We start from the raw sequence: 19927 nt of genomic DNA, 5'->3' as shown, positions 1-19927 counted from the left end.
GTATATCTCGCGAAGAGACCATGAGGATAAAATCAGAGAGATTAGAGCCCACACAGAAGCATACCTACAATCCTTCTTTCCACAAACAATACAAGACTGGAACAGAAGGGAGAACCGAGAGAGGTACTCAGGGTACCCTCCGCCACACACCGTCAGCTGGCTTGCAGAGTATGGATGTAGATGTAGATGTAGATGAATGGCCACCAGCAAAATATGGCAAACTGCAGAATTGACCACCTAGTTGCCAAACATGTTGCACATCACAAAACAAATGCTTTCCACAGCTGTTTCACCTCACGAGGCTTTTGAATACACACTTTCACCACAAGTTTCTCTCAACTACACAGGTGGCAATTCTCTAGCCAGGATATCCTACATTATCACAGTCATCTTGACTTAAACCTCCACTGACCTATTATTCACTGCCCTATCTTACCTTTTTTACTTGTCTCTTCTGTCCACACCACTCCTTCCCTCTTCATATTGTGTACTGCCTTCTCCGACCACTATTCTTACCCCCCCCCCCCCCCCCCCCGCCCCGCTCCACCCCTCGTGTGATAAACCTCCAATCCCCCCCCCCCTTCCCCACCTATTTCTCGTTTTTTCTCTTTGTTCTTCCTGTCTTCCTTTTCATTTCCATCTATCTCTCATTCCCTTTCCCTCCCTCTCCATCCTCTATCACTTATACACCCTACCCTCTGAAATCCTTTAGTTGTGCAGTCAGTGAGTCTTCTGTCAAAAGACCTGCTATCCTGCTACCCTTTCCTTGCCTCATGTGTCCTTCCTTACCATCGTCTCATCTCCGCCCACCTAGGCCACTGCCCTTAATAATCAATAATCAGTCACAGTGTGGAAGTGTGATTTTGGGCACCTGTGTAGTTGTGTTCATGACTGCATGTACGATGTGGTGTCACCGCCAGACACCACACTTGCTAGGTGGTAGCCTTTAAATCGGCCGCAGTCCAGTAGTATACGTCATACCCGCGTGTCGCCACTATCAGTGATTGCAGACCGAACACCAACACACGGCAGGTCTAGAGAGACTTGCTAGCACTCGCCCCAGTTGTACAGCCGACTTCGCTAGCAATGGTTCACTGAAAAATTACGCTCTCATTTGCCAAGACGATAGTTAGCATAGCCTTCAGCTACGTTATTTGCTATGACCTAGCAAGGCGCCAGTATCCGTACAATTGATATTGTGAATCATGTACCATAAAGAACGACGTTTTCCATTAATGTTGATTCCATATTTCTAGATTTCCGGAAAGCTTTTGACACCGTTCCTCACAAGCGACTTCTAATCAAGCTGCGGAGCTATGGGGTATCGTCTCAGTTGTGCGACTGGATTCGTGATTTCCTGTCAGGAAGGTCGCAGTTCGTAGTAATAGACGGCAAATCATCGAGTAAAACTGAAGTGATATCAGGTGTTCCCCAGGGAAGCGTCCTGGGACCTCTACTGTTCCTGATCTATATAAATGACCTGGGTGACAATCTGAGCAGTTCTCTTAGACTGTTCGCAGATGATGCTGTAATTTACCGTCTAGTAAGGTCATCCGAAGACCAGTATCAGCTGCAAAGCGATTTAGAAAAGATTGCTGCATGGTGTGTCAGGTGGCAGTTGACGCTAAATAACGAAAAGTGTGAGATGATCCACATGAGTTCCAAAAGAAATCCGTTGGAATTCGATTACTCGATAAATAGTACAATTCTCAAGGCTGTCAATTCAACTAGGTACTTGGGTGTTAAAATTACGAACAACTTCAGTTGGAAGGACCACATAGATAATATTGTCGGGAAGGCGAGCCAAAGGTTGCGTTTCATTGGCAGGACACTCAGAAGATGCAACAAGTCCACTAAAGAGACAGCTTACACTACACTCGTTCGTCCTCTGTTAGAATATTGCTGCGCGGTGTGGGATCCTTACCAGGTGGGATTGACGGAGGACATCGAAAGGGTGCAAAAAAGGGCAGCTCGTTTTGTATTATCGCGTTATAGGGGAGAGAGTGTGGCAGATATGATACACGAGTTGGGATGGAAGTCATTACAGCATAGACGTTTTTCGTCGCGGCGAGACCTTTTTACGAAATTTCAGTCACCAACTTTCTCTTCCGAATGCGAAAATATTTTGTTGAGCCCAACCTACATAGGTAGGAATGATCATCAAAATAAAATAAGAGAAATCAGAGCTCGAACAGAAAGGTTTAGGTGTTCATTTTTCCCGCTCGCTGTTCGGGAGTGGAATAGTAGAGAAATAGTATGATTGTGGTTCGATGAACCCTCTGCCAAGCACTTAAATGTGAATTGCAGAGTAGTCATGTAGATGTAGATGTAATGGATTAAAGTTAAGTATTCCACCGGCTACATCCGTTTTTCTCAATTCTAATTCCCTTGTCATGTTCCAGACCTCACGCCAGCCTGCGTGAGCTGAAACGCGTGCATTTCGGCCTCCTTTAATAACACAGGGTTGGCTCTCCAGCCAACCACAACATACTATTGTTAGAAAAAGAGCAATAGCTTGAAAGCTAATGTGTGAATTGTTTTCTGTTATTTGCCTAACTACAGTCCAGTATAGATGAGCAGTTGCCTTTCCTGTATATTATGTACTGTTCCATCCAGGAGTTCCCTTTACTGTTAAATAATATTGTGACTATTTCTTGTCCCACAATTCATAGTTTATGGGCTTACTTATGAAACAAGAGTATGCAGGTCATTACAAAGCAAATATATATGCTAAGGCTTGTCGTCAAGATAACTTAGTCATACAATGCAAAACACCACTATCATGTTGCTTGTAATAATGATAGATTGTCAGAGTCCACTTTATCTACTTGCTTGTAATAATGATGGGTTATTAGAGTCCACTTTATTTGCTTGCACTTTGTATTAGTGAACTGTTATAAATGAGCTCAGATTAAGTAAGGAGGACAGTTAGTTAAACATCTGATCTGCCAGTTGTTTTATTCAAATGGTTCAAATGGCTCTGAGCACTATGGGACTTAACATCTGAGGTCATCAGTCCCTTAGAACTTAGAACTACTTAAACCTAACTAACCTAAGGACATCACACACATCCATGCTCGAGGTAGGATTTGAACCTGCGACCACTTCCAGACTGAAGCACCCAGAACTGCTCGGCCACAGTGGTCGGCAGTTGTTTTATTGTTGTACTGTAATGTGATATTAGCATTCATCCCATGTCTTGATCGATGAACTAAAAGCATTTTCATTTTAAGGTGCAAATGGTCTTGCCAATCCACGGGACTTTCTCACACCTGTTGCATGGTTTGAAGACCGTTCAGTTGAAGAAAATCAGTACCGAGTTATTAGTAAATTCCAAGGACATCTGTTTGTTGCTCAGCAAGGGCACAGCCCTTTTGATGTCGTTGCATGGCATGGGAATTATGTGCCATATAAATATGACTTGTCTCTCTTCATGGTTATCAATGCAGTGCAGTTTGATCATTGTGTAAGTATTTTTTTTAATTTCACTTCTTTATTTTTTTAAAGTAAAAAACAAGTGCTTCACAAATATTTCACAATAATTATCCTCTGTCACTGTTAAAGACAGTATAGTTAATGCAGTATAGAAAGACACCACGGAAGGGTAGTGGTGGTCTGTCCTTTCATAATTATATACCTGAAACTTAATGTTGCTTCCCACTAGCTGGTACAATCACATGGGCCAAAGGCTAACATACAGGAGAAGAAACAAGGGAATACTATCAAAAGTGCAAGTAACTCTCTATCATAAAGTGTAAAATAGAGCATGAAATTCTGCTATCTCAGCATTCTTGTCAGGACTACAGTAAACATATCAATAAATGGAAAAAAAATATTTTGAGATTATAGATATTTATGTGTAATTACTTTACTGAGCAATTAAATGAGAAATCAGATGCTACTGCAGTTTGTGTCCTGTCATAGGCAAATACTACTGTAAACGTGATTGAAGTTTCTGATAATGAGAAATGAGAAGGAGCAATCTGTATGTACTTTAAAGAAATGTTTTACAGCGAAGCTTGTGTTGAAAACTTTCATTGACTAGTTTCTACAGATAAGAATGTCATTTTTAGATCTTCAAAAACTTTTTTAGTTATATTTCATGTTCCACTGTGTGCTCATTAATCATGCCATGTTAACATTTTAGTGGAAAGTATATTACACACTCCACAAAGGTTTGTCAAAAATAAAATTACAAACAGGTTTGGCACCAGTAAAAATACCTTGTGGAGCTTGGCATGTCTACATATGTATCACTCCTTTGGTGCTTGTCAATTGTAGTAACAGTGCATGTTTATGCCAATGTTTACATTTGCATGATGAGTTTAGCTGATCTTGGAAATATATAGTGCAATTATGCACTATATATTTCGAGTGAGTTGTAATTTTATTTTTGACTAACCTATGTGGAATGTGTGTATACTCTACACTAAAATGGAGCTACTAGTACAATGAGTTGTGAAAAAATGGTTTCAGTCTCATCTCCGTAGTAGGAGACATATAGCAGAAATTACCTCAGCCAACATTAACAACCAAATTATTGCTTACAGATGTGATTTTCAGACTGTACAAATTGGGGTACCATTTTTGAGGCTCTTACTTCTTATTTGTGTAAATGTATGTAAACAAAATAGGAAATACTAACACTAACCATAAGAAAAATGTATCTTATCCAGAAAAGCAAGAAAACAACCAGAATAAACCAGTGTCAAGATGACCAGAGATAATAAATGGTGCTCATGAGCTTTTGCATAAAGTATACTAAGACAGACTAATGAAGATTATATGTTACTGCAAGAATTCAGTCATACATTCATCATTCTCTGTAAAACCCATTAAAAGGAGAACCTTCAGGGATGTGGAACAAGTCAATGCACGCATTAACAAAAGATTAGGAGATCATAGAAACTTAATCCGTGTACTGCATTACAAAAAAGTCTATCACAATACTCCACAATGCTATTCGTACTTGCGATACCTAAATTTAATCAAATTTAATTAATCAATGAATAAATTAATAATATCAAATTTAGTTAAATTAATTTATGCTACTTTGGAAAAAGTTTCCTGCCTCATCTGTTATACTAAACAGCTGCTGCTTATCTGCACTGGTAGCCTTATATTTACTGGATTACAGTGATATTTTGTAAAGAAAATATTTACTCACACCTGAAAACACTGAGCCATATGTACAATATGTGTGCAATTTCTTATTATACTACTCACTTCCACTTAATAAACATTTTTTTCTTTTGTCACTGTCCTGGGAGACACTTCTGTACAGTAACATGGGAATGAAAATGCGTTGAATAAGGCAATGCTCTTGTCTCAGGTCTCCCTAATGAGAAATGCTTCTGATGCTAAAACGTGGTGAACAGAGCTTCTTTATTAGTTTATCTTTGTGATGAGTTTATTTTAACTTGTCATCCAACTACACTCCTGGAAATTGAAATAAGAACACCGTGAATTCATTGTCCCAGGAAGGGGAAACTTTATTGACACATTCATGGGGTCAGATACATCACATGATCACACTGACAGAACCACAGGCACATAGACACAGGCAACAGAGCATGCACAATGTCAGCACTAGTACAGTGTATATCCACCTTTCGCAGCAATGCAGGCTGCTATTCTCCCATGGAGACGATCGTAGAGATGCTGGATGTAGTCCTGTGGAACGGCTTGCCATGCCATTTCCACCTGGCGCCTCAGTTGGACCAGCGTTCATGCTGGACGTGCAGACCACGTGAGACGACGCTTCATCCAGTCCCAAACATGCTCAATGGGGGACAGATCCGGAGATCTTGCTGGCCAGGGTAGTTGACTTACACCTTCAAGAGCACGTTGGGTGTCACGGGATACATGCGGACGTGCATTGTCCTGTTGGAACAGCAAGTTCCCTTGCTGGTCTAGGAATGGTAGAACGATGGGTTCGATGACAGTTTGGATGTACCGTGCACTATTCAGTGTCCCCTCGATGATCACCAGAGGTGTACGGCCAGTGTAGGAGATCGCTCCCCACACCATGATGCCGGGTGTTGGCCCTGTGTGCCTCGGTCGTATGCATTCCTGATTGTGGCGCTCACCTGCACGGCGCCAAACACGCATACGACCATCATTGGCACCAAGGCAGAAGCGACTCTCATCGCTGAAGACGACACGTCTCCATTCGTCCCTCCATTCACGCCTGTCGCGACACCACTGGAGGCGGGCTGCACGATGTTGGGGCGTGAGCGGAAGACGGCCTAACGGTGTGCAGGACCGTAGCCCAGCTTCATGGAGACGGTTGCGAATGGTCCTCGCCGATACCCCAGGAGCAACAGTGTCCCTGATTTGTTGGGAAGTGGCGGTGCGGTCCCCTACGGCACTGCGTAGAATCCTACGGTCTTGGCGTGCATCCGTGCGTCGCTGCGGTCCGGTCCCAGGTCGATGGGCACATGCACCTTCCGCCGACCACTGGCGACAACATCGATGTACTGTGGAGACCTCACGCCCCATGTGTTAAGCAATTCGGCGGTATGTCCACCCAGCCTCCTGCATGCCCACTTTACGCCCTCGCTCAAAGTCCGTCAACTGCACATACGGTTCACGTCCACACTGTCGCGGCATGCTACCAGTGTTAAAGACTGCGATGGAGCTCCGTATGCCACGGCAAACTGGCTGACACTGACGGCGGCAGTGCACAAATGCTGCGCAGCTAGCGCCATTCGCCGGCCAACACTGCGGTTCCTGGTGTGTCCGCTGTGCTGTGCGTGTGATCATTGCTTGTACAGCCCCCTCGCAATGTCCGGAGCAAGTATGGTGGGTCTGACACACCGGTGTCAATGTGTTCTTTTTTCCATTTCCAGGAGTGTAGATCCCAGTCATTTTACTCAGTGTGTCTCGTTTAGTGTAAGATCATCAATGTCTACTTCTGGTGCTGATGTTTGTTTGGAATCTCATAAAATGTGAGGTTTTTTGTCAAAAGGAAAATTCATACATGAAAACTATAAAATTATGAGACAGAATTGCTGATCATTACACTTATCTGAAGGAAGAAAAATATTAACTACTGCCAATAAAAACATATAACAGTAAATGACACCATTGTATCTTCCTGAACAATTTCCTTCCTGAGGGAGAAGAGACAGATACAATGGGGAAGATTAAAAAGGAAGTGCAGGTCTCTCTCACACCAAGATCTACATCTACATTTATACTCTGCAAGCCACCCATCGGTGTGTGGCATCACCTGTTGTTTGGGCAAGGGTAGACAAGCGTGATGGAGGAGGTGCCATAGAAAGTAGGAAGTCAAACATAGTACATGGGTAATCAATGTTTCAGTTTAGAGATGATGAAGACATATTGCGGGATAAAGACAAAATGAGGATAGAAATGAATAGCACATTAAGAACTAGGAGGAAAAATGATTAAGAGATAAATAACTAAGCGAAAGAAGGAAGTGAGGGCAACAAATGTGAACAAATAAAAGCATTAGCTGAGGGGACCCAAATAACTAAATAACTCATGTGATGTAGCAGGCACTCAGATTCTTTGAATCATGCAGTAGAACTTGTTCAGGAACTGAGAACTGGGCAACCCATGGCTGGCAGCTCTTTTAAGGCTATTTATGTATGGGTTTTGTGTTGTAGGATTGCTGGATCCAATGATCCTCTAGAGTGTGGAGCACAAAACACAAATATTGGGGCATATGTGTAAAGGAAACACCCAGGGGGAAGGGAGAGTGTGTTTAAACTGAAACCATACCTTACATAGCATTAGTAACTGAAGTCTTCGAGCCATTGAGGGGGTCAGGTGGTCCTGTCTGACCAGGCATATCCTCGTACAGCAGTTGAGGGATCTGGGATGGGATGGTGGGTTGTGACGAGCCAGGGTAGTGGACCTGAATGCCTGTTGCAGTACGTAGGACTTTTACCACTGAGGTCAATACCAACAGGCAAGGGGACAGATTGGAGAAAATGAATGTGGGTTAAGTTGTCATTGGGGATGCTGGCTCATTTGTAGAAGATACACACGTTATCCAGATGCATAACAAAAAACACTTTAGAGCTGCAAAGAAAATCTGTATTGACATTCACTACCTCTTCCGTATACGGGTTGACAGAATCTCCACAAGAGTCGATGGTGGTGGCATCACACATTCCGATGCTGGCCCCTGACACATCATTAAATCCTAACAAGGGAGAAGTGGGGGACTGCCTATAGGAGTGGGAGTCATCACACATGTCACTCTCTAGTGGAATGTCACAAGCACCTGTAGCACTGTCAAATGACTGGGAGTGGGTAACGTCACATGTGCAGGAATGGGCGTCACTCACTCACAGACCATCCGTAGATGCCTCATGCGATGCAGGTGTAGCAGGATGTGGGGGCTGACTGGGTGCAGTATCAGGCAGTTCTCCCAGAGCCCACACCAGTTTGAGGCAGCAGACAGTTACCGTTTGAGGTGTGCCGTTAATGAGCACTTCACATGTGTAGGTACACTGCGATATGACTCTGTGTGGGCTCGAGTATAGAATTCTGAGTGCCAGTTGGACAGTGTCACTGTGCACCATGATGTGAGTGCACAATGCCAAGTCCTTATGCAGAGATATGGGAGGGAGTGAGTGCAGTTGAGGAGGGGTTACACGAATGTTAGTTATTAGCTCCTTAACATGCCCAACAAATGTTTCAGATTTGATCTGGAGGAAGTGAAGGCTCGACCAGCTCTGCTGGGAGTGTGATGGGTTCTCTGTACAGTACTTCTGCCAGGGACATACCAAGGTCCTCTTTTTACGCAGGCCGAATGCCTAACATTACCCATGCTAAGGGGTCGACCCACTCACTCCGTGGCACATCAGGGAAGCTTTAAGTTTTCAGTGCCAGCATTCGACAAGCCCCTTGCTCTGGGGATGGCATGCTGTAGTCCTAAATCGTTTCACCACACAGTTCACAAAACTGTTGGAAGAGGGCAGACTCAAACTGGCAGTCCTGGTCAGTGGTCATAGAAACTGGGCAGCCGAAGTGGGAGATCCACATTAATAAAAGGGCTCGGGCCACTGAGTCAGCTGTGATAGTAGTGAGAGGAATTACCTCTCCCAGCAGGTAAACTTGTCAATGGTAGACAGTATGTAATGGAAGGGGCCTGTGGGGGTAAGGGCCCAACGATATCGATGGAATCTTGTACCCATGGGGGGCTGTGCATGACGTCCTACTTTAGCATGCTGACAAGCCACATACCTTCACGCCCAAATGCGACATTGTTTTACTACCCCAGGCCAAATGAAACGTCCAGATACCAGACGTGTGGTGGCGCATATACCAGGGTGTGCCAAGGCATGGATACTATTAAAAATGTCCCGTTGGAGAGGTGCAGGAATCACCAGATGTATGTGTCCTGTTGAAATGTCGCATCAGATGGGTGATGAAAGCCCAGGAAGTGTCCATAACTCTAGTTTGAACCCTGTTTTAACATTGGAGTGCAATGCGGCAAGTTCAGTATTTTCTGTTTGGAATGTATGGAGTTCACTGAGGTCCAGTTGTGAAGATAAAACCGACACATGAGATAGAAAATCGGCAGTGATGTTGTCTGCCCCTCTGACATAACGTATTTCATCCATCAACTGACATATGAGGTCCATATGCTGAAAACGTCTTGGAGATGAGTCCTTGCCTGGGTTAGAGAAAGTATAACCAGTGGTTCGTGGTCATCGAATACCACGAGAGGCGACTTTATATATCGTCTTGTAAATATATGGTTGCGGCGTAAATAGCAAATAGTTCCCAGTCAAAGGTCGACCATTTATGTTGGGAAGCATACAGTTTGTGGGAGAAAAATCTGAGCTGCTGTACAACAGAACCCACGGATTGCTGAAGTACCACCCCCACTGTTGTACCACTCACGTCTGTAGTAAGTGAGATGGGAGCATCAAGAATGGGGTGAGTGAGTGTAACAGCCGTGTGTAGGGCCAACTTTAGGTTATGAAATGGGCGACACATATCTGGAGTCCACGTGACCGCCTGAGACCCTGAAGTGAGAGCATCCGTCAATGGGTCTTGTATGTTGGTGGCTTGGGGGAAGTGTCTGACACAGAAATTTACTGTTCCAAGGAAGTGGCAGAAACCCTGAAAATCTTTGGGCAAAGGCACCATACTAATGGCCTTGACCCATTCTGGTGGGGGGTGGACGCTGTCAACAGAAATCCCATGGCTCAGAAAAGTGACACTAGTGCGGCAAAGTTGTTACTTATCATTGTTCACTGTGACACCATTTGCTTGTAATAGTTGTAATACTGTATTTAAATGAAGTTCATGTTCCTCGAGGGAGGAAGAAAAAATTAACAAGTCATCCAAGTACGCATATGCAAAGTCCAGTTTTCCAACCAATGAGTTGATGAACTGTTACCACGTCTGTTCAGCATTTTTAAATACTCAAACAACCCAAATGGGGTGATGATAGCGGTTTGTTCAACGTCCTGCAGTGGCATTGGCAGTTGGTGGTATGTCTTGTGACAGTCAATTACACTGAAAATTTGTGCCCCATGCAGTTGGGAAGCAAAGTCTTGAATATTTGGGATGGGATAATTATCTAGAACTGTTCTGGTGTTAAGTGCCTGATAGTCACCGCAGAGGCAGAAAGTGTCACCTTTCTTGGGCACCAAATGAATGGATGACGACCAACTACTGGAGGAAGGGAGAACAGTCTTACTGTCTAAAAGTTCCTGAATAATAGCTTTGGTGTGTTTAAGTTTTTCCAGGTTTAAATGCTTAGCCTTTGCATGTACGAGTGGACCTTCTGTGGTATTGATTCTATGGACAGTACCATTGTTGATCATGAACACCAATGGGGATGATGGACCCACACCCGATGCAGTATGCCAAACCTGTAATGCTCATACTTGTGTGTCTCAGGCCGACAGGTCAGTAGCAGTGGCAGTGATGCAAAATCCGGAGTTCCAGGATAAACATGAAATTTCCTGTCTTGAGCATCCAGCTCAATTTGTACCACCACTGATTCGGTTGTACAGATCACACTGGCAGTTGGGAAACCCATAAACATAGTCAATGGGGTTCGAGCACATTGTGTCAGCTGTAGTTGAGCACTCAGAACACATGGAAAGTTCATATTCAATGTAAAATGTTCCCATTCAAAGTTTTGTGTGCAAAAAACATTCTGTTGGTATAGAACACTGCCAAACGACTGCTGACTCATGTATGGTAATGAAAAGTTATTGTTCATATCTGATGCTGGCACACATGGCTGTGGGAATGTAGAAGCACTGTCCTGTTGAGTACAGCTAGCCAGTGTGTTCACAAACTGCATCGAACTATTGCGAACACAAAGTGGATAATTGGAAAACAATGCCAAAGTGTCTGTTGGAAAACCTAGTTGGCACAAGTGCGATGCAGCGGGTGGCAAGCAATCCATTGTGTACCGTTCATGGTACAAAAGTTCATCATAGCACTCGCGAACAAAATTTTGAGTAACCAGTACGGGTTTAGTGTTGTAGGATTGCCACATCCAATGATGTATACTATAACACATGTAATAAGCACTATTTTATTACTCAGGAGCACACATATACAGTTATATACATTCTTGATTCTCAGTGCACTGCTCGCAAAGAGCTTGCCAAACAAAGATATTACATGCAAGTTGGTCAATAGTCGCCACATATGCATTCAGCTAGTGTTGTGATGCTCATTTCCATGTGTAAAATGCTGTGCAGTGCTGTCTTAGTTGATAAACAGCATATGTGGTTGCATAAATTGCTCTGCCTTTGGTACTGTATGATTTACCAGTGGTACGGGTGAATTACTTGCTAGTGAATGGGTACAGGTAGAGGGTAGGAATCTTGGGGTAGGTGATAATGGTTTGGGAATGACATATGGTATATCTGGAATGTTATGAAGGTTAAGAGAGCGAGGGAAGGTGACAGGTGGTGTGTAGAGGACATCAGGGAGTGAATATCTCATTTCAGGGCTTGATTTCAGATGGTACAGTCTAATGTATTGAGGTAGTCAAAGCCTGGGTGGTGCTTTGTGACAAGGGGGATGCTTAAGAGGTTTTGGAAGTGGGGGCTGTATTAGTCAACAGGTGAGAGAGGGAGACTATCAAACTGATTTTTGTGCATAGAATTTGGGGTAGTTATGGAAGAATAAAGTGTGGGAAAGATTGTTGGTGTCAACATTCATGAGTTTGGTGGTGGAGCAGGTACATTTGCCACAGTTGCCTATGTTATAGGGATGTACAGGATATTGAGGGCATGATGGGTAAATGTTGGAAGGCAGGCAGTGAAACAATAAATTATTAAGACTACAGAATAATGAAAGGGCTCATCCTGGGGCCAGAGATAAAGAGTGACTGCCAGCCTAGGAATATGAAACAGGAGAAAACAGGGCCAGAGGCAGGGGCCAACTGCTCTGACTGAAGGTTCCAAAATGAGAGGGAGACATTAGTGTGCTCTGTGCCCCAGGTTTCTCTGGTGGGCACAATGGGACAGGCTTCCAACTCTTGTTACCACCTCACAGCAATATTCAATGGAACCAGGGGTACCTATGAATAAGTCCAGCACAGCTCTGTGTAAAACATCAGGAATGAAATGGTTTCATAGACCATGACCATACAACCCAGAAGATTTATAAGCAGTTCAGGCATCTGGTTGTGAAAGCCTTTATTGTAAAATCTGTATGAAGCCAGGGGAATCAGTTTCTGGGTGTTGAAGAATGCATCTTCCTGGTGGCCCATGAAAAGATTGGCAGAGGACAGAGTCATGCTGATTTTGGTTTTGTACCATCGCCTTTTCCACCTTCATCACAGTTTTTACTGCACAACCCAGTTCATCTCTCTTTTGCTTCTTTTTCTTAATCTACATCATAGTACTTCTCCTTCCTCCTATCATATCTGGACTGAAGCTGAGACAGTACTTACCAGTGTACTTTGTTTGACCTCACTCTATCTGGCTCCTCCTTGCTCATGTCTCTGCTTGCCCTCACAGCAGGTGGGATCCTCTGAATCTCTATTCTTAGTAACTTGGCCCTCCTTTCCAACCATCACTCATCAATCCCCCCCTTCCTCCTTAACAAAGAAACAAAAACAATCAATGTTTTTCTACTTTTAGATGTGCTTATCAGCAGCACTGGAATGTGAGCTTTGGAATTTGTAATTAAACAGTTTTTCATGTGACTTTCTCTGTTGACACAGTCAAAATGAATATGTTTAAGCAGATCTAGAATTCTGTACCATCTCCGAACTTTTCTAGAAGTTGCTTCCAAATATCTGTTAGATACAACTCATTTTAGTAATGAGTCATAAATATGGCAGTCAAAGGATACTAAACAATGCAAAGAAAGAGAAGGGATTATGGAATTGTGCTGAAGGCATGTGTGAGGCTGGAATAGGAGCAGGGAAGGGGATAAAGGCAGGTGGAGGACAAACACTAGTAAAGGTTGAGACCAGGGGCTACAGGAATTAAGGATAAGGTCCAGGGAGTGTTCTCCTCTAGCTGTCTCCTGGACATATGTTAGCAGTGGCCATTCATGCAAACAGTTTGTTTGTTAGTGGTCATGCCCAAGTAGAATGCCAAACAGTGGTTGCAGTTAGGTTCGTAGACCATGTGGCTGCTTTCCCAGGAGGCCTGCTTTCAGTAGGATAGGGAATGCCTCTGACAGAACTACTTTATCTCTGTATCATTTTTTCAAAAGGATGCTATCATCACTAAAATGTGCAGAAGAAGTACACATCCATGGTAAATAATAACAGTGGTAGTTTCCCCTTTCTTTTAGTTGTTCATCATTCCAACACAAGAAGGCCATGGTGGCTAAAGTTTCAAGGCCAGATCAATCAGTCATCCTGACTATTGCCCCTGCAACTACTGAATAGGCTATTGGGCAGGGACTGTAGATTAGTCTGGACTCTTCACAGATACTACTCCAATGCTGTTGCACCTATAGTGCAGTTATTTGCACTGGTAGCCTGATATTTACTGGATTACAGTGATATTTTGTAAAGAAAATATTTATGTACACCTGAAAACACTGAGCCATATTTACAGAATGTGTGCAGTTTCTTATTATACTGCTCACTTCCTTATAAGCTACTGTAGCATGTTCCATGGTTTGTGCAGAGACATCTGAAACTAACTGTTGAATTTTTTCAATTATTGAATGAATCTTCCCTCTCCTACATAATATTGATGATACATTACATATGGGTAAGCAATTGTTCACTAATGAAAGGGAATCTGCTTCATACAGTCTTGTTGTGAAGTAAATGATCATATTTCCTAATTGTTAAAGTTAATTTCAGCTTTCTGTATGTCATTACCTTTAGACTGTTTATAATGGTTAGATCAATAGGTTTTCACTTGATTTTTCAGTTATTTTAATTATTATATACAATATTTAGCCTGTAGAATGTACTTACATGTTTGTATTACGCCATTTAATTCCTATAATTCAGTGACACGCTAGTGTCTTGAATAAACACTTTATAAAAATCTTCATATAAAGCCTCCATGAAAGTTTTCTACATAAATGTATCTAAAAGCTAGTCTGTATTTGTTATCATGTGCATTAACCATTTGAAATGAGGTTAACACAATTACTTAAAATATTCTTAGTATTTGCATTAATGCTGAAATAGAATAACAAACTAACTCGTCTTCAACAGTGCTGTCAAATAGGTTTATTATAAGTAGAGTTCTTTCTGAAACAGAAAAGTGTTATTTCTGACTACAGGCATTCATGTACATTAAAACATCTAACAAACATCATATGCAACAGAAAGACATGAATATAATTTCACTCTGTTAAGTAAACTTTACTGTTTCTTCTACTTGCAGGATCCATCAATCTTTACTGTACTTACCTGCCCTTCAAACAAACCAGGAACAGCTATTGCTGATTTTGTCATATTCCCACCTAGATGGTCAGTGCAAGAACATACATTTCGTCCTCCGTATTATCACAGTATGTATGAACCATAGTCAAATATTATTAAATAAATTTTGTTTTAAATTATTAATAATATTTTTAATTTTCTGTAATCGAAACAAGATATGCATTATTTCAATAATATTTATGAAACCCTCCACTTCAAACTGTAGGCATTCCATAAAAGATGATAAGAGTAGAAAACTTCCTTCTGACAAAAAAATTTATTGTTTTAGTACTGCTCTTATGGATGAATGTTAGCCAAAACTTATTTACATTTGCTCCACATGATTATGTAGTTAAGTTTGTTAATGTATTGTATATTTTGTTCTCATTGACTCATTTGCTGAACAATAGAGCTTAAGCCATCTATAGTCTTAACTTCCAGTGGCAAAGAGGCCACTAACACAATTTTTGCTCTTCTGTATACCACTAAATTATGTTGTTGTGGTCTTCAGTCCTGAGACTGGTTTGATGCAGCTCTCCAGGCTCTCTATCCTGTGCAAGCTTCTACATCTCCCAGTACCTGCTGCAGCCTACATCCTTCTGAATCTGCTTAGTGTATTCATCTCTTGGTCTCCCTCTATGATTTTTACCCTCCACACTGCCATTGAATGCTAAATTTGTGATCCCTTGATGCCTCAGGACATGTCCTACCAACCGATCCCTTCTTCTAGTCAAGTTGTGCCACAAACTTCTCTCTTCCCCAATCCTATTCAATACCTCCTCATTAGTTATGTGATCTACTCACCTAATCTTCAACATCCTTCTGTAGCATCACATTTCGAAAGCTTCTATTCTCGTTTTCTCTAAACTATTTATCGTCCACCTTTCACTTCCATACATGGCTACACTCCATACAAATACTTTCAGAAACAACTTCCTGACACTTAAATCTATACTCGATGTTAACAAATTTCTCTTCTTCAGAAACGCTTTGCTTGCCATTGCCAGTCTACATTTTATATCCTCTCTACTTTGACCATCATCAGTTATTTTGCTCCCCAAATAGCAAAACTCCTTTACTACTTTAAGTGTCTCATTTCCTAATCTAATTCCCTCAGCATCACCCGACTTAATTCGACTACATTCCATTATCCTTGTTTTGCTTTTAAATTATTTAACCCTTTATTAATGATGTGTGGTCTCTCAGACAATGAGAAAATTTTCGAAATTGCTCCCCAAAGTTAATTCTGGTGGGCTGCTTTTCTATCCTCTGCCCCCTCAATCCCCCATCCTTCTTATTAGATCATCAACCCTGCCATATTTTGTTATTGGGTGCATTATCGACTTCTTTGTTTATTGTTGTGTTGGGGGTCTCCTATACCACACTTTGTGATCTACGTACTTGTTTTCTTCAGTAGATGTTCACAGTAATGTGACAGTTTTGATGATCCCAAGTTTGATGGTATTATTAATCAGTGGCTGGAGAAAGATGTCAGTAATAGACATCAAGAAATATATGAAAATGATGAACAATTTTACAGTAGCCAGTAATCACAGTTCTGCTAGTGGAGGATCATTTAGAGAAAGAAGTTCGGGACAATTGTGATGGGGACCTTCATGTTCCTCCAACAAAATGCTTAAAGTGTTAGTTCAAATCAAATGTGTTCCATGTTGTATTAAATGAAAACATAGGTCCTAGTACTGACTGTCAATTCTGTACCTACTCAGGGCAACATTTATGAAAAAGTTTAAACCCTAGAATTTACTTTTTTGTGAACATTTACTTGCTACAGAGATAATATAATTTTTCCAAACTTAAAAATCATTTCTATAACAGTTCATTTATTGGTACTGCTTAAAAAGTCCTCAAAGATACGAGATTTTGTATGATAGTAAAATATTGCAGGCTTTATTTATTGCAATACAATAAACAAGGAGTGTTTAAACAACACTTAACTAATTCTGAAAATAAATGTTACATAAATTAAATTGTAAATTTTATATGATTTGTGCCTTAAATATGAGGGTTTCAGAGACCTCACCTCATAGTATATTTTGCAGAATAGTCACCTCATGAGTGAAGGGTTAACAAAGGGTCATGTACTTCCCTTTCTGCAGCTGGTGGGTGCATGTGAGTGTCTCTGTGTGTGAAAGTGTTCACTTAGACTACAAAAATAGTGGTAGCTCAAAAGTTAGTAATATACGCCAAAATTAAGCAGCTCCACATAAATGGATACCTTTCCATATTGTTTCAAAAAAGTCCTTTTCATATTCATATTTTGTTCTTTTGCTGGTTTATAGAAAAGTTAAATAATTAACTCAGTTCAGTTCCTTTTGATTAGTTTTGCGCTTTTCCTACAAGGTGGGCAATTATGTGTAATTGTTATAACCACATTTTTCAGTTGTGGGCTCTTGATAACTGGGTCTCATGATTATTTGTAAAGAATAGCTGTTGACAGAATGAGTGAAGACCATATTCTCATCCTATTTCTCAACCAAACTTATTTCTTCTATCTGCTTCTCCTTCCCCCCACCCCCCACCCCTCACACTTAAATAAGATTTTATATTGAACTGATTTTATTGAGTTTTTGAGTAAATTGCTTTGATGAATCTCTTTACAAAATATGTTCCTGTAGTAGTACTAATCCCATGTACCTCATGGTAGAGCCCTTGATTGTACCTTCTAGAAGTACTAGAAGGGGAACATAGGTTACACTGAAAGTTTTAGTCACTAATGGAGCTGCACTTTATGGCTTCGTTGGTTAAGGCAATTTTTTATGACAACAAGGCTGCTCCAGGTCCTAATCCTGGTGTGGCATAGATTATCAATTGTCAAAGCACCTATATACATGACAAATTCATTATATGCATTTGCATAATTCACCTTACATCTTGATCAACTTCTTAAAGTACAAGAATGTGTATCTGACACACGTGGTGACAAGGAAATAGTACAACCATAATCAATTGAGCAGTTGAAAAAAAACACAATTTAGGTGCTGAATAACCATTTTGGTACATTGAATTGCATTCCATCATATTTTGTGCATATATGAATATTTTATGATAAAAATACATCTTCAAAATTTTGTGACTGTACAACAAATATATTAATATAAACAATATCAGTTTCAGAATATTATTGCTATCTCAATTAAACTATTCTTTGTACCACTGCTGCAAAAATCTGAATTCCATAATATTCAAATACCTATTTACTTTCTGTCATACTTATGTGACAATGAGATCAGCACAACAATTGGAAAGAGTACTCATATTAATATACTTATGACTGCTTCTGTTTGGTATCAATGATATTCTGCTTTCATGTACACAGCAGCTCATTTTACCAACAACCACATAATTACTCTTACTGTTGTTACTTGAAATAACAGCTAAGTTACTGTAGGCTAGATGCTGTAATTGTATGGTAGTTTTAAAATGAAGTAAGCTCATCAAGTGTGTCTGAAATGACTCTTTAATCAGTTTTATTAATGCCTGTACATTATTCTTTGGGAATCCATCATGTTTTGAAGGAGTATTTCAAATTTGATTTCCTCCTCAGCACTTCCACACATACTATGTGTTAATGCAAGAAGTAATACACACAAACATCCATATGTCATCAATGATCACATATTAAAACACCCACACTTTTTTTCAGAGGTTTTCTTTTGTTTACAAGTTGATACCACACTGGGAAAACATTTCTCAGTTGTTCAAGTGGTAGCAGTGATGGATAAAACAACAGAACAGTTACTATGTGTTCAATAGAACTTGGCCCTTTCCTGGGAGCAAAGGAATCAGAAGAACCTGCATGACTTCGGGCTGGTATGAATGAATGAATGAATGAATGAATGAAATTGAATGAATGAATGAATGAATGAAATTTTATTGTCATTTAGCTATGTAGTTTCCACCCATTTCCAACATTATAACATAAGCTATTATACAATAAGCCATACACTAGTTTGTAGCAGGACTGTGAATGCAATGTTGATTCTATTGTCCTACCTCTCTTGTGAGGAAGAGGTGGGGCTTGTTTACACTGTACCTCCCCTCCCCACATGCATATGTTCCCTGCATCCCTTGCAAAAAGGCCAAGTTACATTGTGTGCATAATAACTAGATAGTCTTTTGCCTCAAAATAAAATACAGTACAGTATGCTAGATTAAAATATATTACAACTGATTATTTTTTTCTTGTATCATGGCCCTGCTGAACACTTGCTTGTTACTTAGTTTGCATCTTTTGTATTTTTGAAGACAGGGGAAAATTCTCACTCATTAAGAACACAGCTCATCTTCCATTGTTTTATGTTTTTGTTGATTAGACTTATTTTGCTCCAGTCTCTGTCACTGTAAAAATGCACTCTCTGCCTAATGAATATTGTCTCTAGCTGACATGAAATAACTTGAAATTTGATAAGACCACTCATTTACATTCCATGTTAACAACCTGAGAAGTAATATTATTTGTATTTTCAGCAGATATTTTTATATGCACAAGTTTACTTTGTACATTTGCAACAAAGTGACAGATCCTACATAAGGCAAAAATCTTATGTATATCTAATTAAGATTTTTTATTCAATTCTTTTCAAATGATTTGTCATACATGAGTGTGTCACATGCAAGAGGCAACTGGCAAAGAAACATAAGATTTCATAATCCAGAGGAAAAAATAAGCTACACATATTTAGAGACACTTATAAATATATTTTAATTAAATCTGTTTCTTTGTTTTTTGTTTTTTCTTTTGATCTTCCCATACTGTTTCTTGATTTGTTTTCACTTTACACAGATTTGTTTCAAAGTTACACTTTTCATAATAATAAATGGCATACAATTTTGTACCTTCACAAAAGCTACTGAAGAATCTGCGGGGATAAATTTGTGAATTGCTGTATGTTTCCTATTTTTTGACAATTTATGTGCCTGATAGATTAAGAGAATCAATTATGAAAGTAAATTATGCAGTGGTGTCTGTATCAGTGTGTCTATTCTTTATTGACTGTTTTCCCCATGATTCTGCAAGGCAAACATTTTTCTGATGTTCAACTA

General features: G+C 40.5%; 1 protein-coding gene across 1 annotated transcript in view; it reads left to right on the top strand.

Moving 5' to 3' along the window:
* The window catches only part of LOC126326911 (homogentisate 1,2-dioxygenase), a 127491-nt gene that overhangs the window by 74276 nt on the left and 33288 nt on the right, over positions 1-19927 (top strand). The window contains exons 7-8 of the mRNA XM_049995809.1: positions 3234-3466; positions 14826-14952. Of these exons, the coding sequence (XP_049851766.1) occupies positions 3234-3466; positions 14826-14952 (360 nt within the window). The remainder of the gene's footprint in view (positions 1-3233; positions 3467-14825; positions 14953-19927) is intronic.

Source organism: Schistocerca gregaria, chromosome 2, assembly GCF_023897955.1.
Source record: "Schistocerca gregaria isolate iqSchGreg1 chromosome 2, iqSchGreg1.2, whole genome shotgun sequence".
Classification (NCBI taxonomy): domain Eukaryota; kingdom Metazoa; phylum Arthropoda; class Insecta; order Orthoptera; family Acrididae; genus Schistocerca; species Schistocerca gregaria.
Note: the sequence above shows the minus strand (reverse complement) of the source record. Positions and strands in the feature narration are given on the sequence as shown.